At 49.3% G+C, this 21,368-nt stretch overlaps 1 protein-coding gene across 1 annotated transcript in view; it reads left to right on the plus strand.

Annotated features, from left to right (window-relative positions):
* The window catches only part of ARK2C (arkadia (RNF111) C-terminal like ring finger ubiquitin ligase 2C), a 45,332-nt gene extending 29,459 nt beyond the window's left edge, over nucleotides 1-15,873 (plus strand). Inside the window, exons 2-8 of the mRNA XM_068928483.1 lie at nucleotides 3,556-3,865; nucleotides 5,546-5,671; nucleotides 8,713-8,842; nucleotides 9,768-9,872; nucleotides 10,614-10,709; nucleotides 11,776-11,882; nucleotides 12,590-15,873. Coding sequence (XP_068784584.1) covers nucleotides 3,556-3,865; nucleotides 5,546-5,671; nucleotides 8,713-8,842; nucleotides 9,768-9,872; nucleotides 10,614-10,709; nucleotides 11,776-11,882; nucleotides 12,590-12,707 — 992 coding nt within the window. The 3' untranslated portion in view covers nucleotides 12,708-15,873. The remainder of the gene's footprint in view (nucleotides 1-3,555; nucleotides 3,866-5,545; nucleotides 5,672-8,712; nucleotides 8,843-9,767; nucleotides 9,873-10,613; nucleotides 10,710-11,775; nucleotides 11,883-12,589) is intronic.
* Nucleotides 15,874-21,368: the final 5,495 nt, after the last annotated feature.

Consider the following 21,368-nt stretch of genomic DNA (forward strand, 5'->3'; position numbering starts at 1 on the left):
TATGGGACTGGATCACTGCTAATAGGTGTAGATTTGCTGAAGTGTTCCCTGAAGTCTCTGCTTTTGTTTCAACATCCTCATCAGCAAATGGATTAGCTGTAGGGAATAAACAGCTTCAACACGGGATGGTGAATTATGTTAAGATGACATGCTGGTTTTTATTTAATCATATGGTCTTAGTCGCATCTTGATAGTACTTTTCCTATGGAAGGAAACTAGTGAACTAGTGGGTATTCAGAAAAAAAAAAATCTGGTAAAAACTGCTTGACTTCATGGAAAACTCTAAATTTGTCTGCTCAGCTACTTTTGACAGAGGGGTTCATCAGAACATGGGTAAAATCAGACTGCAGACAGCCCGGTGAATATGAACACAGCAGTCTTCAAAGGGGGCACTTCTCTCATTTAGCTTCAGTAGTCTAAACGTTGGTTCCCTTTAGATTCCCTCTACTTTCTGGACTGCAGGGGAACTGTATGATCAAGTCCCTTGCCAGGACTGTCTTGGTGGGGGATGAAAAACCCAGATCCAAAGGCTCTTACAACAAGGCCCACCTTGTGCCCCTGGTTTATCACAGCTCCTTGCCTGGGAAAGGGGCTAGTCCATTCGCCTTCCACTAGGAGCAACGGGGTCTTGTTCAAGGGGGAAATTGATCTTGAAAGAAGTGATCTGGCAAGATTTCCCCCAGTTAAAATGGTCGATTTTTCTTGTCCCCTTCCTGCCTGGTGTCCTCTGTTCCTACCTTTCTCTTAGGACACTAAGTGCAACTGCTTCCTGTGTTGCAATGGGCGGCTGTGTCTTATTTAACCGCTCAAGGGGATGAACTTCACACAGGACTGCTTACTCTAGACATTTAAAAATCAGGAATTGGACGCCCAAAATATAATAAAAAAAAATCCAAACTGTGAAAATCCTTTTTCTTTGTCTTCTGCTTTCTGAGAGCTGAGCCCAACTCACCAACTGTAGGTACCTCAGAAGCACATGCCTCCAAAGGGGGATTCACCTATTGGTCTTAGGTCCTGTTTCATATCTACGTACACATAGCCACTCCTCACTTAGATGTCACTTTTAGGATAAGATGAATTGTGCTCTAGAGGCTCTTCTCTCTGCACTCTCTCTTGAGGAGACATAGACTATCTTAGACTTGGATGTCTAAATTTTGGCTAGAAGGCAGGTGTCTCCTGTCCAGTCATCTCAACTTGTAGAGGATCAAGGATTAGTAGATGGCTTTAGGTCATTCAGTCTGCAGAAGAAAACCAAATCCCAAACCCCATCCTTGCTCTAGGAACCAAATCCCGTCATCCTGCGTTTGTCCTCACTGATGGGAGGGTTACGGTTCCCCCATAGACTCTCGGGTTTGCTGGAAGCTCGGAAAAGGTCCTGCAGGCATTTTACTGAATCAGCTTAAAGCCTCCCAAAATGCAAATGAAAGGTTGGAAATCCCTGGGTAAGGTTCCACCGGGCTTCAAGAGAAGAAATAGCCTCAATGTATGAGACCTTACCTTTTTTCTACTTTTCTTCTGGGCTGCAAGATTTGTCCCACGAGAAGCAGGGGGATATCACTAAGCTTTGTTATCCTATGTTGTGGTAAGCCAGTTTTGCCGGAAATACAACCAAGCTGCTGTTCGGTGGCAAAGGTTTGTGTGTTTGGGTGCGTAGCAGGATTAGCACTTTGAATTACTCTCACACCTTTCCTTCAGGCCTCATGAAGACCTGGGATGGTTAATGGCTCACCTGGGAGAATTGTCTGGCCAAAGCTATTCTCCATCTGGACAATTTGTCGCTGTTAGAGGTTAAGTAGAGGTTAAGAGGAGTCCCTCTGCAAGTGCCCAGCAAATACAGCAGCTAAGAGGCATCTCCCTGCTACTGCGTGGCTTTGCCCGCTGTGGCTCAGAATCTCAATTTCATTTTTTTGCTTGGAGACTCAGCCTTTACCACCCAGCAGGGCACAGTGAATTGGGCACGGGTCTGGGGCAGCAAATATAATTTACAATACCAGGGGGAGAAGTATGTCGGTGTTTCGCGGGTCTGGGTTTGTAGCTCTGTCATTGAGGAATGGTGGGTCTGATCCCAGCTCCTCCAGTTTTAATTAACAGGGTAGTCAAATGGTGCCGTTAGCTGACAGCGTGAGTGATTATCACCTTCAGAAGTTCTGCTGTTGGTGGTACGTGCATTTGTTACATGCCAACAAATGCACGGCTCTCTCAGAGGGGCATTATGGAGGATTAGTTCGTATCTGAGAGACGCTACATGTAATTACTTATGCACTGCTTTGCAAACCGTTCCTTTCTGCTAGCACTTCTGCTGTTATTTCTCTTGCTGGCATCTGGCTTGCTTTGTGCATCTTCGATTTCCATAAGGAGGTGAACAGAAAGTGCTGAGGGCCACTGTGCTTGCCTAGCCCTGTCCACCGACAGACGGGAGATGCAAGCAGAAGGGTTCTTAGGATCTGGGTCAAGACACTGTGTGCAAGCCAGGGACAACACTCAGTGTCTCATGGTGCTGTTCCTCCTGGAAATTTTGTGCCAGTCCCAAAGACTGAAAAAAACCCCATACCCTGTAGGAGTTTTTAAGAAGTTTAGGCGTTCAAAAGACTGCATAAATGGCAGGTCACCTGTTCTGGGGCTGATCCTCAGTGGAGAGGCATTTCTAACAGCTCACTTGAGAAGTCTCATCCTTCAGCTCTGAGCTGCCTTTCTGCCTAGTTTAAGAGCCCAGAGTTTTGCTGTGACGCCTGTAAGTGCTCTGGAAATGTAGGAATTAATGCGCTGGACTGAGCCAAGGGCCTGTCTAAGCAAAGGTCTCAAGGGAGATGGAAGCCAGTGCCAGATGTTTTGAAAAAAGCCTCTGCTAAGGATGTCTCTGACACCTCATTTCTTCCTCATTCCCACCACTTTAGTAGGTGATCTCATAGCAGTTCATGCTGGGTTTGCTGTCTGTAAGCAGTTCCTCCATGCATGCAGATTATGAGGCCTGGCTTTTGAAAAGGGGTTTCTTCAAATACCCAGGATCTTAATCTCTGCTCTCAGAAGTGGAAGATGTCAAATTCATGTCCTGCAGTCAGTGAAAGATAGTTTCTTAGAGCAGAGATTATTTTCTTGCCTATAAGACATTTTCAGAGGGACAAAGAAACACCTTGCATTGTACGGGAAGTCAACAACCTTTGAAAAAATTCTGTGAGCCGATAACCTGCAAAAGCATAGTTAAGATAACTGACTTTTTTCCTTCTCTACAATGTTGAGACTTTTTTTTCCTTCTTCTCTTTAAGAAAGGCAAACCAAACCAAGCCGAAAGAAAGTTTTCATTAGTATGCATTTCAGTTTCGCGCCAAAAGTTACTCTGAATCTAAAACCCAACAATTTTTTACCAAAAATGTTTTGGAGGAGGAGAACTATTAGTCAAAATTGACATTTCCCTGTGAGTTGCTCTGATTTCGGCTAATGGACCTGTCCTTTTCTTCCTGCCTTGCTGGTGGAAGAGAGCAGCAGCCACCTGCCTACCTCTTGCTCCAGCTCAGCAGCCGTGTGACCTGCCGTGACGGCCGCCCTCTTCTCTTCCAGGTGCTCCTTTTCAAAGGTCTCAGCATCCCCATGCTACCTCCTGCCGGCACTTCCACCTGGGTCCCCAAGCTCCGCTCTCAGCCGACTTCGCCCTGCCTCCTGCGGTGCAGCCTCAGCCGGGGCTGACACCCCACATGGCCCCCGCACACCAGCACAGCGGCCCCCTGCACCAGCCCTTGGCACCGGTGCCAGCCCTGCCCTTCCAGGACGTGGCGGGACCCTCCTTCCTACCTCAGGCGCTACACCAGCAATACCTCCTCCAGCAGCAGCTCCTTGAGGCCCAGCACCGCCGGCTCATGCCCCATCCGAGGTAAGGGCGTTTCGGGCTCAGATAGCTGGAAAACTGGTTTTCTGGGGGATGCCCAACAGGCTGCCAGGAAGCTCTTGCAGTCCTCGCTGCCGTGAAGCATCTTTCGCCAAGGGCGCAACGCCGGTACAGTGCTTGCTGAGTGTGCTGGAGCTTTTGCAAGTTGGGCTGCAGACCCCCAAAGGACTTTTGCCAACAGCTGCGCTCCAGCTTTTACCTCTGGCTAGGCCCTTCCCACGGGGATCCAACATCTAGTTTGTCCCACGGTCAACTATTATTGTCCCACAGGAGAATCACGACCACAATGCCTTGGTTTTGCAGTGAACCAACCCTGGATCAAAGAGGAAGCAGTAGACTGCGTGCAAGAGCTACACTTTTGTAGCTGTTGTTTCAAAACCACATGAGAGATTTTATCCACATGTTCCTTAAGTGTTTGGTTTTGTACACAAAGAGCTCGCTGCTCTGCTCTAGGCTTCCTGGCTGTGCTCTGGCTGCATGAAGAGAGAAGGATGCTGTTGATCTGAAGCATGTTCAGTCAAAAAAGCGGCCTAAATTCACACTGGGCTGATGACTGCAAAGAGAATTACTGCTTCTCTGCAGAGGTGGAAATGGATGTCTGGCCTTATTCTGAGTCTGTTTCTTGAGCAAGAGATTTAGATAATATGTAGGACAGGAAGACGTTTTTGGAAACATATGGAAGCAGTTCATGGGTTGCGCCCGTGGATCAAGGGCCGGTGAATGAGCCTCTGTGGTAATGCTGCGTTTGGGAAGACGGCTGCAGAAGGAAAAGTCTTTCCTCCCCCACACTTTCTGTCTGCAAATTGTGCATTCTTCTCGTCCTTGTTTTGTTTTGCATAAGCTGGATTTTAGGTGGATTTAATGATTAGTTAATAATTGGGTAGCGAACATATGCGAGGCTGAGGCACTGATGAAACAAGTGTTTACCTCTTAGTCATAAGCCAAATTCATATAAAACCATGGAGTACAATTCCACGCGGAAACGGCTTCCATAAACGCTGTCAGCATTATATCTGCAAGTAGGTTTTCTGAGAAAAGTGATCCTGGTGTAGAAAAGGTCTTACTCACTCCCAAGGCCCATTTCTGCAAGCAGCCAGCACCAGCTGCATCGGAGGGAGATGTCCAAAACCTTACAAGAGTGGGGGACACAGTCCTGGCAATGGGGGGGTTGTCCCTCAAGAGAGGAGCCTTTGTGCTGCAGCTGCCTGAGAAATATTGTATCTAGCAGTTTGCTGCTCCATTTGCTCCAGCGTTTTCCTGGAGATTTACTTTGTGATGGCTCCCTCCCCATCAGTAAGCAGGGACTCGGTAGGGAGCTCAGGGTATGAGTCTGTAATGCAAATCCTGCCTGCGCATCCAGCTTGCAGCTCTCTAAATATAGACGTTTTGGTATCTGATGCTGATCAAGTAGCACACATTCTTCCTCTGAGTGAAGGTAGTCCAAAAGGACAAAAGTCATGAGGCGGGCCTGGAGCCCTTAGAAAAACCTCGCAATATTTTCTACCGCTTTCTGTTCCCTGCCTGCAGGACAGCAGAGGCAGGGGAGAAGGTGCTGGACCCCAGCCTTGCCTGTCCATCACACAGAAAAAGGTTGGATGGAGAAAGGAGCACACCTGCGCGGTGTTTTCCGTGCCTCTAACACTAGCTCATCTCCTCCTCCTGCAGGCGGGCTCAAGAGCGCATGTCTGTCCAGCCTCACCGCTTGCACCCCAGCTTCGACTTCAGCCACCAACTGCAAACTCCACAGCCCATGGGGCCCCAGCCCAGGTACTTAGCCGAAGGCACGGACTGGTAAGTCTTCTACCTTTCCCTAGTCTTTTGAATGAGGTTTTAAAAAAAACCCTAAGCGGGCGGTTGGGGTTAGCCAGCCATCTTGCCTCGGTGCTTTCATGAAAAGCTAATGCTTGTACTCATTAACTATAGCACCGGTAGCGTGCAAAGAGGGAAAACTCATGACTGGGAGGGCCACGAGCACATACTGAAGTCCTACGCAGACCGAGCAAGTGCATAGCTTCGGCGTAGTCGTTTTCTGCAAATGTTTTGCTAGACGTGTGTGATAACATCGAGGCATCGGCATTCCCGAGCTCTTTCCACCCACGGACGTAGGGTGCACCTTAAATAGCAACCTTCCCCGGGGGATTTTCCCTCTGTAAGGCATCGCCTCTGGTGAAGCATCGCCCAGGGTCTTTTTCCTGCAGACCAACATCTCTGGCTGAACAAGATCTTCTGCAGTCCACCATTGCTCAAAAAGAGCAGCCACAACCCTCTCCGTGCCCTAAATTAGGGAGGTCAATGCTACCCTAACCCATAGAAGTAAATGAATTAATATTTGTTAATAGTTTGCACACTATAGTGTTCAATATCCTGGAAAAGCTGAGGAGGAAACTGGTTGTTCTGTTTTCAGAGCAGGTTTTGAGGTCTTGCACAATTACGAAGCTATAAGGCCCAAGTTCAAAGAGTAAGAAAATAAAAGCACATTTCGAGTAGCTGCTTGTTAGCTGAGTGAAGCCTATTCTGTGCACTGAATGGAAAAAAATAGCAAGTGAACACGCAATCAGAGACGATCATAATGCGTATGCACAAGGGGGCCAAAATAAAATGGCACAGGACATCTCAGTTACGACATTTCTGAACATCTAAGTGCTTTGCTCTGCAAATAGAGAGTTCTTTGAACATAGGATTTTCTCTCCTCCAGGGGTAGTAATACACAGCCTAAAATATGGCCAGATCCTTCTGCCACTTTTTTCTCAGATGTCCCCATTACTGGTGCCACTGAGATCTGAATTTGGCCAATGTGATGTTGTTCTGATCAGTTTGCAAAGCAGCTGATGTTCAATTTGGATGGAGTCTGTCTTTTTGTCTCTCTTGGTGTGTCTTGTGCTTAAATATAATCATTAGAAGAATCTGATAAAGCATCACTTAATGTTTCCCTCTTCCTCTCCCCCTCTCCCCACCATGTCATTCCACAACCTTGTAAAACCTGAAGAGCGGGGATGGCAGGAAAGCATACACTGTAAATATATGTATTTGGTGACTGACTTCTCCTTGGGGCACTTGGACAATTTTGCCCAGTGACCAATGTAAAAACATTTGTCTAATATATCACCACATCAGCTCCGCTGGCACTGGCTTGAAGGCAGTAGTGTGCGCCTTCATGTGAAGAGGGGATGGCAGGAAGAGCTGGAGGTGATCAGTCATCTTGGACAGCCAAACCTTGATTAAAATGCTCATATGAAGAAGCAATAAACTCCTATTTTGTTCCTGAAATGATCTCATGAATAGACATTTAGTGACTGCTATCCAGTCTTTTTGTCTCGGGCCTTATCCGTCAGTTAATAGCTGTTGGCAGCCCGTGCAGTGCAGGCGTTGCAGCTCTTGGATCTCACAACTGAGCATCAAGGTGCTGTGCGTGGAGCACACCCTAGGAGGTGATGGTTGGTTTTGGCTTTCTTCAGCTAATGCACTCTGCTTATCCACGGCAAAACAGTGGAAAAACACCGTTCCATGCAGTATTCTGCTCTGGACCTACAGCGTCGCTCTGAGAGCCTAAATATCAGATTTTAACAATTGGATGCACAATTGCACAAATGGTTCAGCAGCGCTGTTGCTGCAACAGCTTACGCAAGTTAGTAGTTGCCATTAGTCTTTGAGACATCTCTTCACCACTTGAACTCAAAGCACTTTGTGGACAGAGCTATTATCATGGCTACATTTCAGGCAGGGAATTGGGAAGGCAGAAAGGAGATGGCCAAGTCATGCATCAGGCCAGCGGCAGGGCTGGGAATGGATCCAAGGTCTCCTCATTTCCAGCCAAGCCCTCCGTTAACCTGGGAATAGTCTTGAACGATGGGATAAATATCTGAAAATGTGACTTGGGAGATGGAAAATGCTCTGTGCTGTGGATTCCCACCCTGGTTGCGCTCCTCTTGGATGTCTCCTGAGTTTTATGATGGCCAAGGTTTGTCTATCTAGCTGCCTAGCTTGCTCCAGCTGGCATGGGACAAGCAAGGTTATTAGAGTGCCGGCTTTTGTAATTATGATAAAGCGAATGACATTCACAGCACTTGTTTTGTGAGAGATTCTTTTCGCTGGAGCAACAAGGGATCAGCTAATTGGATTAGAGATGGAGATGCTGTGTTGGGTCTCCACTCCCAGCAGCGAGGGGAAGAGGGTTGTGTGGCGTCTTTGCCTGCCGGATGGTGCCTGCACGAAACTGAGGCATTTGCAGGCACGTTAATGATTTTTGTTTGACGGAGGGGTCCAAAGCGCCGTACCGCAAGCTGGGAGCTCGCCCTCAGGTTGCAACGTGGATCTCAGTCCTTTTGAAGTCTCACCATTGAGATAGGTTGTTTTTTCTGGAAGAGTTGAAGTGCCCAAAGCCACCGAACTGAGTCCTGGCCCAGGTGCTCAGCCAAGTTCCCGTTCTGCTTGCCCAGGCCAGGCTGCAGGAGCAGGGTTCAAGAAGAGCATGTGCTTCATCCAGAAATATCTTAAACCTATTACCTTTTCTGGACAGACTGTGGTCCCAGGGCTCTGAAGTTAAACTGCGTCCATAAAGCTCTTGACTCTGGCTAACACATATGCCAACTGGCAGTAGCCTCACGCTTTTGTGCTGGCTGGGGAAATGGTGACCATAGAAATCCGAGGAAACTCAATTTAAAGCAGTAGCATCACCCTGGATTGAGGCATTGAGATAGAGGCACCTATGGCAGGCGAGATCCCACCGGTGGGATGTTGCTCTCTTCTTCTGTGAGCGTGATCTGACTTGTCAAAGGCAACAGCATAAAAACCACACCATCAAAATTGCATATTGTTTGGTCTTGCGCCCGCAGGGATCTCAGCGTCGACGCAGGCCTGACTCACGCCCAGTTCCAGGTCCGTCCGGTCCCCCAGCCCTATCAGCATTACTTGGCTACCCCGAGGATGCACCACTTCCCCAGGAGCACGTCCTCGACGCAGATGGTAAGTGAAACGCTTTCTCGGCAAGATGTTTTATGCATTGTCTGCCAGCAGGCAGTCAAAATAAAGGCTGCTATCTCTCTATCACCTGTCTGCTGAGGATCCCACTTATCTCCGGCTGTGGGAGGGAGCATTTGAAAGGATCGTGTTGCATCAGCGCTCTCTGGATTAGAGAAAGGGGGGGGAAAAATTGCAAGGGAGGACGTTCGGCTGCTTTGGAAAGATGCAGTCGGTGCTATTACTCCAGACTGGTGCTTGTTGTAACTGAGGGTGAATCTGGCCTTGATCCTTGGGAAAAGGCTCCAGCATGCAGATGACTTCGTGGGAGGTGTCTCATTCCCCATCATCCCCATGCACGTCCTCATCACGCAACTGCCAGCTGCATCGGCCTCACCGTTGTCTGTAAATTCTCTGTTGCATAGGCAGAGACCGGGTCTATTCAGGGGCCCTTCTCCTAGCAGGGTGTTGTATTTTGAGTTGAGCCACACAGGGCTCTGCTAGTCCTTAAAGCATCCTTGGAAACCCCATGGTGGTGTTATTTCCTCAGCATCTTGGAGTCAGATCTTGACACCTGCGCCCTATGGTAGGGCAAAAAAAGTCAGAGCTCAGATGGAAAGGAATCCACCCTTTTTAAAAAATTCTCTTTTTAAGCTAACCCGTATAGAGGGCCTGGAACCACAGTATTATAGGTGCGGCAGAAATTATTGCAAGTAGTTTGTTCAGACAAAATGTATGTTCTAAATTATCAGTTTATAAGAGATTTACTTAATAAACCTCATTTTTTCTTGTTTATTAAAAGGCTTCCATTAATGAAGGTGTCAGTCTGCTCTTTAATTTTGCATTTTTAAAGTGCTTATTTTAAATCAGGATACATGAAGGGTTTTTGCTGTACTAACACAGGCGGCTTTATCTTTCTCGCTTCTCGCAGGTCGTTCATGAAATCAGAAATTACCCTTATCCTCAGCTTCAGCTACTTGCTCTTCAGGGCCTGAATCCAAACAGGCACACATCCGCTGTGCGGGAAAGCTACGAAGTACGTATCTCGCAGATTGGAATTATTATTAAATTTCTAAGCCCTGGGAAAGCGTGCAAGCTTTGACGTAAATTCGTACAGCTCCGCTTTGCAGCGCGGTAATCGCAGAGGGGGGATGCAGGAAGGGCAAGGATGGAGATACAGGCTCTGCTCAGTCTCCTTGGGTCAGCAAAAGAAAGGGGCTGAGATGGGGCCAGCTTGGAAATATCATCCCCGTTCCCGCATCACCTGGGAAATGATGGGGAAGTGGCACTGATTTGATGAAGTGCTCATGAGCAGGTTGAGGCCTCTGGCAGTTTCAGTGTTAATCGAGAGGCGAAGGGGTTGAACAGTTTTGGTAAAAGACGGTCTTGTCTGGGTCTGCCTGAGGTTGACTCTGGCTCAGTTTATGACTGTAAGCAAAGTGCTGATTTTTTGATAGGCTTGCATTCCCCTATCAAACAGAGATCAAGTTCCACTTTAATTTCTGCAATATTTGACATCCCGCTCTCAGCTCTGCACCTTGAGCCCCTAGCTCAAAATTTGAGCTTATCAGCTCAGGCTCCAGGGATCAAATCCATCCTTAAAGCCCAACCAAATTGCTTTCCATGGAAATTTTCCTAGGTAAAACGTGGTGGGGAAGGAGCGTCACAGGCCAGGGCCTGGTTCCTGGTGGCTCCCGCCGGTGGCTCCCACTTGTCCCTGGGGCCTGTGTCCCAGGCATTCTCCTGATGGCTTTTTCCTGCTGTTTCTCTGCTGAAGGAGCTGCTGCAGCTGGAGGACAGGCTGGGCAGCGTGAGCCGGGGCGCCGTGCAGAACACCATCGAGAGGTTCACCTTCCCGCACAAGTACAAGAAGGTGAGCTGAGAAGCGGCAGTGCTCGCAGCCAAGAGTTGTAGGTATGCAGAGGACAGAGAGAGGATGTCAGTGGGTAGTCAGCCTTAGGGCTGGCAAACCAATGCTGTAAATTAAGATATTCCCAAAACTGGGGAGGAATGTAAAATACAGACCTGTCCAGGCCTGTCTGTCACTGGCTATTTGACATATTACAGGGGTCCCGGGCTGACGTGTTCGTGGGGCTCAGCTGGCTGTTTCTCACTTCTAGGCTAGGAAGCTGTGGGCCAAATTTTCAAAAGGGTGTCAGCCTTCTCCCACCCAGCGCGTGCAATTTCCCCCCTCTATGACTTGTCCACCCATGGTAAGAAAGTGCACACACCGAGGGGGCGCTGTGCATGCCAACCCACCCCTGTCTGCATGCAGGTGCCACTGCCCGCGGCGGCAGCCTTTGGGAGGCGAGGGAGCCCTTCTGCTGCACCAGCGCTTGCTCAACGCCCTTGCTTTGCCAGGGTATCCCCTCTGGGAGAGCCCGCCCCCTAACCGGTAGGAACTTGGGGCCAAAAGTCTTCTCCCGGCTGGGCTTGGACTGAGTCAGATAGAGCTAAATAGAAAAGGGGAGAAATGCTTTTTTGTGTAGTAACCTCACCTGCTTGCTGAAGGTACCTTGCATTGGCCAGGTTGGAGGTGATGCGAATCCCTCTGTGTCTATCTTGGAGTGCTTGTCCCTTGGATGAAAAAAAAAAAAGGATGTTAATAAGACTGGATGTGCGTTTGGGAGGAAAAAAGTGGGGAGCTCTCAGATGAAGCCCTGCCTCGCGGGACAGAGTTTGCGGACGAGCCCGTGCAGCTGCCATGCCTGGCAGTGGCGCTCCTCTGGGGCTCCCTGACACCTTGGGGTGCTGCCACCATCCCCATGGCCAGTGGCATCCTTCCCGCTCTGGATATTTTGGCTGGGCAGACTTCCCTAGCCTGGTGGATCCAGCCAATAGACGAAGCCCACGTCATTCACCTTGGTCCAACTCCACAGTCTTGGGCAAGTGTTAGAAAGTCCGGTCCTAACTGATTTATATCTCTCACCTTGCTGCAGAGAAGACCGCAGGAGGGCAAAGCTGAGCAAGAGGATGGCGAGGAGTCAGACACTGACGAGAAGTGCACAATCTGTCTGTCCATGCTTGAAGATGGAGAAGACGTGAGGTATGATCCGCTCCCCACTTCCCTTTGCTCCCCACTCCACCACCTCTCCATGCAATCCCAGCTGTGTTTTTGGGGGGTAACTTGCTGTGGGAGTTGTGGAGGGTGGTCCTGGCTCCTGACCTGACAAACCCCCCCTTGGAGCTCTGCAAGGTCCAGGCAAATTAGCATTATTGCATGGACGTTAGTATGGGCCATGTGTAGAAAAAGGTCTGCAACAGCAGGAGGGCTGTTTTAAATAGTATTTTCCAGATTTGGATCACCTGCATGAAGGCCGCGTAATTGATTGGCGATAGGCCACGTTGCAGGTAGCAGAGGAGGACAGATCTGAGGACCCTGAGATGGCCACGTGGAGCTGAGGGATGTTAGCACTCGGGCTTCAAGGATGACCAAATTATGGTAAAAGCCCGTGACCCTGGGCCATGGTCTCCAGCTCCTACCCGCTGGGAAGGACGCAGATGTCCCCCCCTTTTCACAGCTGTTTGCCAGCAGCAGTCAGGGTCATTAAACATGGCAACAACTTGCTTCAGGAGCGTGTTGGTTTTTTTGAGTGTTTTTCAGCCTAGAAAAACTCTGTCATCTCCAACACACTGCCCCCGCAGTGGCCCTTTTCAGGCCAGCCTTTCCAGGCTCTCCCACGGTGTGAGGCTGGTCCCATGGACCTCCTCTGGCCATGTGACCTTAACGGCAAGGCGCTCTTCTTTCCGCAGGCGTTTACCGTGTATGCATCTCTTCCACCAAGTGTGCGTGGATCAGTGGCTGGCCACCAGCAAGAAGTGCCCGATCTGCAGGGTGGACATTGAAACACAGCTCGGCTCGGACAGCTGAAAGAACTGGCTGGACGCACCATTTTTCCTTATCAGGTCGTATGGCCATCAACCCTTGCAGCAAAATTTTGCCTTCTGAGCCATTTGATTGAGAGGAAAAGTCTGCAGGCACGTTAGCGAGAAGGAGGAATTGGCGGTACGATATCTAGCGGTAGGAGATATTGCACGTACAGGATACTGGCCCAGTGAAAGGGAGCTGGCGTTCCCGGAGCTCAGAGACCCCGTGCTGCAGAAGATTTAGTCTTGAACACGAAGGAACTAGTTGTGGTAGTCTGGCCTGTCAATCCTGCATTTCATGAGGATTGTATATATACCTCTCGAATAAGTAGAAACACGTTAGGGGTTCTTTAGCTATTTCTATGGATGGCAGCTGGAGCATGTTAGCTTAAGAAATGTTGTGTTTGATGCCCTACTCATCTTGTGGTGGACATGTTGCTGTTACCTAATTTGCACCAAATATTTTTCCATAGATTCCTTATTTTGGTGCCTGATTAATACATTACAGAGGGGGAATAGAAAGGTCGAACTTTCCCACCCTCAGGAGGGAAGAGGCGAAAAAGCAAAATCCTGTTTACAGTCAGAAGGGTTGCGCTCTTTGCCTCTGTCGCATGTACTTCCTTTCCTTGTGTTTACAGTGTGTTGCAAATTAAGAGACGCCTGAAAAAAAAAAAAATTGGGAATGAAACGAATGAAGCAATAGGGAAACGCTTCGTTCCTGCTTATCTGCTGGTGCTGGACACTTTCTGTAGGGGCACAATATTGACATGCATTCTGTTTCTTTTGTTTCTATATCTTAATGAAGTAGCTTGACATACCAAATCGGAGGAAGGCCACGGGCTGTCTTTATGATTGTAATTTTTCATACCACTTTCTCCTGCGAGCTGTAAGGCCTGTTGGCTTTGGCGGCTGTTGCTGGCGCTCCACGTTTCCCCCGCCGTGGCGTGGACCCCTGCGTGATGCAGGACGCTGTATTGACCCATTACCGTGCTTGCCACGACGGATGCACCGCAGCGCGGGGCTGTCCGTGCATTCGAGGGCTCCTAGACTCTTTGCCAGTCAAAAAAGATGATTATAGGGGTCAGCTCCCGTAGCTGTGCTTTGGAGTATAGCTGCTCGGAAAACACGCTAGGAAGGTGATGGGCGATGCGGGCCTCCTTCTCTGCAATAAGAAAGCACAAGCCAATCCGCAAGCTAAAGGTGGTGTTCAAAACGGAGAAAACCCAACCCGGCAAACTTTGTGTGAAATTCCCAGTGCCGCGGTCCTTTGCCCACGTCCCTCTTTTCTGGTCCCCAGAGGGACGGAGAGCTCTCATCTTCTGCACGTTGCCTCACCCCCGGCAAAAAATTGCAGCGCTTGAGGGCTTAGAAAGAATAAGAGAAGAAGGATGCAGCTCAGGTGAAATTCGGAAGTCTATTTTTTTGGAGTTTTTTTAATCCACTCTGGCTCACGGGCTGCTGTGGAAAATCTCTCAGAGCAGTTCTGATAACAGGCTGGGAGAAAAAAGGGAAAATTCTCGTTGTCAGTAGGAAAATGCTGACGACAGGAGCATTTCAGCGCAGGAAGGGAACACAGTTTTAAAGGAGGATTTGCTGCTTTCTAGAGGGGCTGGATTTTAAAATCTTGTGAGAGTACGCGTATCTATACACACATGCATTTTTATATATATATATATATACACGTATTTCACTCTGCATCCATACGGAGCACAGAGCGACTATTAAAATGAAACCAGTGCTAATTTATCTGTCTCATTACAATCATGCACAAAAACAGAGTTAGGAATTAGTCCCTGAAGTGCCAAAGGAGTGGGGCTTTGCGATCCAGGCTCCTTTTGAAATACCGACTGCAGACTACTAGCCACGAGGCCTTGGCTGCAGCCCGTGTTAGAGCTGGCCTCTCCAGCCTCTATCCGAAAACCCGCCGGAGCATCGGCGTTTGCAACCGAAAAGCCTGTTTGTTTGGGTTTTTTTTCTTTTTTATGATGCTTTTTTTTTGTTTGTTTAATGTAGTAAGGGAGCAAAAGAGAGATGCAGAGCAACAAGGAGAGTTAATCAGAAACTGTATATATTTAAACACTTATGCGGAGGGGATGATTTCTGGTTCCGGCGAGCACCCGTTTCGCTGGAGCCCAGCAGCGCTCTGGGAGCAGAAAGGAAAGCGGAGGTTACCGCCGGCGAGATCGCGGGAGTGCTGTGAGCTGGCGTTGCTGACCCCCGAGGCCCGGGCTGCGTTTTTCCGCTCGGGAGGACGGGGTTGACGAAGAAGCTGGGGGTCCATCCTGCCCGGTCGCTTTGCGGGTTGAGCCCGGGAACGGTCGGGCGGTCGAGAGCCTCGGGGCGAGAGGCGGTCGGTGGGGAGCGGTGGGTCTCGCTCCAGCAGCAGCAGATGCAAACAGCGTTAAAAGCACTACTAATGCCACTACTAACATTGATGCAAGAGCAAGACGTTGCTTCTAATATACACTGTAAGCCAGGCTGCAGGGCAAGGAGCAGAGCAAATCCCGGCCCTCGCTTGGGGCGAGCCGCGCGGTGGGGAGGAGACGAGCGCTTCCGACCCACGTGGGTGTTTTCTTTTTTTTTTTTCCCCCCCCTTTTTTTTCCTTTTTGTTTGTTTTTTTAAAGCCTATGCGAAAGTATTACTCTTTGCCTAACGAACAAGCACAGTTTTTAAAATGGGTGAAGAAAAGCACCCAGCTCCCGTGGTCTCGTGTGAATGACGGATGCCGAGGTGCGTGAGGACTCACAGCGCCTGAAGTTGCATCGGTGTGCCAGGTTCCCTTGCGTTTAAAGAGTCTGTGCGAGCGGATTGCGATAACAGAGTGAATTAAAAACAAAACAGAAGAAGCCACCACCACCACCACCAACAAATTCTCTAGAAACAAAACATTGATAGTTTACAGGGTTTTGTGAGTTTAAATGCCTTATATTTAACAATCATAATTTATGACTAACTTGTAGATATTGTGGGTTCTTATTTAATTATTTTTATAGTTGTTTTTTGCATTTTTAATTATAATTTATTTATTTAGAAATTAATACTAATTTTTTTTATTACTCCTATTACCTCATTTTTGCATTGTTTCTGGGAATGGAATGCTTTGCATGCGTCGGTACTTAAAACAAAAATTAAACATGGGACGTGTGTGTGTGGGGGGGTAATGCTTGTCAAAAAAGAAAAGAAAATAATAATAATAATTATCAGGGTGTGTGATTACGAACTGTATTACTGTGGTGCTGTTACCTTGGATACATTCCATAAAAATGCAAACCTTTGATTCTGTATGCTGTGACATAGTGGAAAACTGCAATATAGTGACGGTGTTTAGCACACATATATATATATATGTATATATATATATATATATATATATACACACACATATATATATATATGAATATTATTTGCACTCATAATCAAACTCGGGTGATCCTTCCACTGGCCTCCTCGCGCCTCGCCGGCGAGGAACGGCGCTCCGCAGAACCAAAACCTTTCCGTCGCTAGCCTGGGGCCCGCAGGCGATGCCCGGCGGGTCCCGCCGCGAGACGTCGCCCTGGGGGGCAGCGCCAGGGGGTCCAGAGGGCTCGGGAAGGCCAGCAGGGCGGCCCCGGGCGGACGTCCCGCGGCGGTGGCACGGGCAGAGCCAGCGCTGCCCTTCCGCGAACGCCTCCTGAACAGCAGGCGCGTGAGCAGGTTCAAGCGCCCTGGATGATATTTTAACCTCTAAGCCATAGCCGCCAGCACCCGCGCAAGAGGACGGGGTGGGAGGTGCGTCTTATCCAGCCGTTTCCCAACCCCGTGAGGGTCCGGATGCAATTATTTTTTTGGGGGGGGGAGGGGAAGGTGGTTTTAGGAGGGCACCATGTGCCTAAACCTTTAATTTTTTTTTCCTCTTCATCCCTTCAGGGTGCTGCTCTGCTTTGTCTTACCCCGTGCTAAAAACCCGTCCGTGTTTTTCCTTGCTGCTTGCCAACGCTCCTCCCCTGTAGCCCGGAGCTTTGGTTCGAGCTGTGCAGGGACACGGGTCGGTTGCTGTCCCCCTCCCCATCCCTGCAAAGACACCGTGAAAGGGATACGTAAAACAAGGAGCGAGCAAACAAAAAATCCTCCCCTTTGATGGCACGGGCTAGTGGAAGGATCACCCACACTTTTGTACTCCTACTGCTGTTCTGTTGTGCTGTGCAACATTTTGCTACATAGACTATTTTATAGAAGAAAGCTAGAAAATTATTTATTATTAATATTAAAGCAATAGCGCATCGAGGAAACGAAAAAGACGTTAGAAATTGTGTAAATGCTTAGATTCACTTTTGGTGGATTTTTTGTACTTTATTTATAACTAATAAAACGAACTGCATTGCTAACTATATACCTGTGCCGCGCGGAAGTGACTCGGTACGGCGCGCGCCTTGTCGCCGTTTACCCCGTCCCCCGTCGTTCCTCGGCTTCCCGCCCCCGGCGGAGGTTTGCTGAAGCCCTGCGAGGCAGCAACCCCCACCAAAGTCGGTGCCTAAAGCCTCCCCAGCAAAATCAGCCAGTTTGGGGTGAAGCCCTTCGCTTTTGGTAAATTGTTTCCGCCTCTTTCTGGACGGGAGCGGCACGCCAGCGCACGAGGACGTGTCTCCCCTGTCCGTCGCCCAGTGAAAAGCAGTGATTTGTGACCGAATCCTTGTCTCCTTGGGTCGACGCAAATTCTTCTTGCACTGCTTATGTGTTTGGATTTGGAAAGGTAGATGAGGTGCCTTCAGGGTGCAAAATATACTCTCTCTTAGCTGGTTGTCACAGGGGGTCATGATGGGAGCACGTGGGTACCCTGGGGCAGCTGCCGCCTGGGTGCTCGCAGCACTGTGCGGTTACGCCTTTAAATAGTGCTGGGATGTTATCGGCTGGAGCTGAGGTACTCGCGGACTCCAGATACGTCCTACGTTGGTGCTTCGGCTTTGCGATTTGGCACCAAAACTACTTTCTAGAAGCAGCCTGGAAGTTGTCTGTTTAAGACAGATTCGTCCTCTAACTGCAGCCCGCGTTGCCTCTAGGATATCCTAGGGGGTCCTGCAGAGATCCTGACGGATCTGCCATCCTCCCAACGGAGAACCATATACCTCCCTGTGGCGTTGGGTTTTTTTAATAACTAAGGCAAGTGAAACTTACTGAAAGAACAACAGTGAGGCTCTTCCAAGCCAAATGCATTTGAAGGTGTTTCCAATCCTTTGTCACCTACTGGAGGATCCAAGGAGCCCTACACCCAACCCTGCATCCTCTACAGCCCAGTTTAGAGGTCCATGTGCCCAGCACCTGGCTTTGACTATGTGATAGGCTAAATAAACCTTGTAGCCAGGCAGCTGCTCTCGTAGAGATTTGGGTTGCTGTCGTTGGGGATTGTTGGCTCCTCCAGGGACTAGGGATGCACCATGTCCAGGCAATACCGAACAGGCTGACCCGCCTGGTCTAGCTGGGAATTCCTCGTGGAGAGCTCGCTGATGCCCCTTGAAGGGGTAGCGGAGGTGAGCGCCGTCGCCAGAGATCACAACCGGTTTCGTTTTCAAGGTGCCGCCATGGGGATCTGATAACGTGTCCTCTCACAGCAGCCTCCTGGGGCTGGGAAAGGTCGGCCCTGATTTGTGTCTTGTGGTGACTAAGTCGCCGGCTGGCCCCAGGCTCCAGCTCGCAGCTGTACAGACCTATCGGTAGGTATCAAACTTATTCTTGGCTTTTACGGGGAATCTTTTGCTTGTTAAAAAGGACATCTGTGCATAATGTCAGGGTGGGGGAAGATGATAGCCAGCATGCTTCTCAGCCTTGGGTTCTTCCATCTTTGCCCACATAAGGCTGGTGTGGCTACATGATGCTGTGGAATATGTTTCCTAGATATTTTAAATAATTCTCTGCATCCTGGAGCAAGAAGCCACCATTCCTACCCAGTGTTTGACACTGCAAAGGACTCTCTGGTTATACTCATCTTCACTGACAGCACCAAAGCGCCTTCATCAGTGCAATGCTCCACCAGGCTCCCAAAGTGAGCCTTCTGCTGGGTGCTACCACCTTTGTCCTTTGCTCTTGCTTGTCATTCGCATTTATGCTTTTTGGCTGAAGGCACATGCATTAAGACCATACCCATTAAGAAATAAAGAATAGAAAAAGTTAGAGGGTTGGAGGTCATGAGCAGGAGCCATGCATTTGTCCAGCGTAGAGCTTCGAGGCACTGTACCCCTGCAGGTAGAAATTGCCTGAGCCCTGCAGAAGGCACAGCGCGAGGACCATTTTGACTTCTTTTTCACAAGTTCTCCACTCGGGCCAAGACTGTATTGCTTTTAGCAGCTTAATGCAAATCAGACCCTTGGAAAAATCCCACTCAGACTTAATACTTTTGTAGCATTAGTTGTTGTAGCAACAGAACGACTCCCCAGAGCCAGGGTGGAGTTGTATTTTGCACAAACAAGGGGCATTTTTAAAGTCTTTAGAAGAAAAAAAGCATTTTTTTTTTCATGCCTTGCCAAGGTCATCTTCCTGGGAGACAGTGGGGTTGCTGACCCCTTATTAGCAATGTCTCCCTTGGCCCTTTTTTGGGAAGCATTGCCTGGAGTTCAGCACAGCTCTCAGGCTGTCTTAGCAGGGGCACAACATGCACATGACTGTTTCTGTCCAGGGATGGGTAGACGTTTTTGATGTGAAGCCTGATATTTTCAATCCCATCACCCACCAATGCAGCAACTGCAAAACTGCAATGCACCAAATGCACCAAAACAAATTTGGTGACCTTCCCCCCCCCAAAAATAGTGCATTCCTGCTTCAATGGGAGCTTGATCCATGGATGTAGGTACTCCTATATCAAAAAAATCCGGGATTCCTCCCAGCTATGAATTTGCACCGAGGCCATGTGGTCTCACAAGCACATTTTCATGCAGCTAAGGAGTTTTTAGCAGTCTGTTTGCCTCGTATGGAGGGAGTGTGGGTGGATGGGGAAGCGCACCCACTGCCCCAAGGGCTGGGGGCAGGTCCCCAGTCCCGTGACGCCTGTTATTTCACAGGGCAATGATTGGTAGAGGTTAAAGTGTTAAAGCACGGCTACACTGAGCTGTAAAATCCGCATCTCAGCATTCCTGGAGTCAACTGGAAAAGCTGGCGCTACAGCAGTTTAATGGCAGAACTCCTGTTTCCCTGCAGCACAAGCGTTTTGCTAAAATTTGGCAAATCTGTTGACAGGAAGGCTTTTCACAGCCCTGGTTGCCCTGGTTGTTTCAGAACACCCACCAGGGAATCACCACTTTGCAGTGATGCTGCACGAGTGCAGCGAAAGCAAAGGCTCTGGGCTGCGTGCGCGCCCTCCAGCCGGCTGGGGAACATGCAACCAGCCCAGTGTGGTCCCAGCAATGTGCCTACTAATACCAACGCCTGCCCGCAGTCCTCCCAGGGCCCGTGCTGCTCCTGCGAGCTCCTGGGCCCGGCTCAGTCCTTGCTCCGTGCTTGGCAGCGGCAGCCTGCGGTGGGGGGGATGCAGCAAAGGGCTAACACAGACACTGAAAGCAATTATTCTCATTCCCATCGGTAGGTTTTTTTGATCGCTGATGAGGTTGGTTCATTTAAGTAACTTGCTCTCCAAGACCACGACCTTTTCCCTTGACCAGGTAGGGACTGGGCAGCAGGACCAACCAGCTCACGTCCCCCCGGCAGCAGCAGCGTCCCCAGCCTGCTGCCTATGCCGGTGGGATGCCAGGATGCTGGGGCTCAGTGCGTTTAACCCCTTTTCACACAACGTGCTTGTTTAAAACTGCCTTGTTAGCCTGCAGCAGCCAGCGCCGTCTCGTTAGTTCAGCCTCCACCTCTTCCTTGCTCAAACCAGATTCCCCAGGGGAACGTCATCCCGCTGGAGGCAGTGGGAATTTTTCCAGCTGGTGAGCAAAGTCTGGAGCACGCCGGAGCCGCTCCTTTGCTCTCTGGGGAGGGAGATGGGACTCCCAAATGAATGATGTTTAAACAGCTGTTCTTGTTGGTACCTGTAGAAAGAGGTGAGCACCTGGGAAGAGCTCACATACAGGAGCACCAATTCTTATTGCAGCTGAGACATTCCTGCCATCATGAAAAATCAAATAGAAATATTTCACAAAAAAAAAAAAAAGGAAAGAACAAGTAAAATGAATGGCAGCTGCTCTGAAAAGGGATTGGTATTCAGGCCATATAGGGTAAAACTATCTTGAGACAGCTATGAATATAGTCAGACAGCTTCCTTGAAGGGGGATTGATTAGCTCTTAGATCTTTTGCTAACATATTCCTAGGAATTGCACTGGCTGCTGTAGCCCTCGCATCATGGCACTTCTGTGCTGGAGCTGGCCAAGCCCAGCCCTCAGCCAGAAGCCAGGTCCGGCACAGAGGGAAAGCGCATGGGAGGCCTTGGCACCGCTCAGGTCCCGCTGCCCAAGACCAGCCCTTCCCTTCCCAAACCTCCCTGCAGAAAGGCCTGCAGCTTTCAATGTGTTACCATGTCAGCTCCATTTTCTGATTCTTTCTATTCTTCTGAAAGGGGAGCTGGTCAATAGTGGCAGCCAGCTGGCCCTCTCAGCCCTGGCAGGGCAGGGTGGTGAAAGCAGGCGGCAGCATTTGAGCTGTTACTGAGATAGCTTATGGATCTGCTGTTTGTGGCTTCTAATCATAAATAAGAAAGAAAT

This window comes from Struthio camelus, chromosome Z (assembly GCF_040807025.1).
Source record: "Struthio camelus isolate bStrCam1 chromosome Z, bStrCam1.hap1, whole genome shotgun sequence".
Taxonomy (NCBI): Eukaryota; Metazoa; Chordata; class Aves; order Struthioniformes; family Struthionidae; genus Struthio; species Struthio camelus.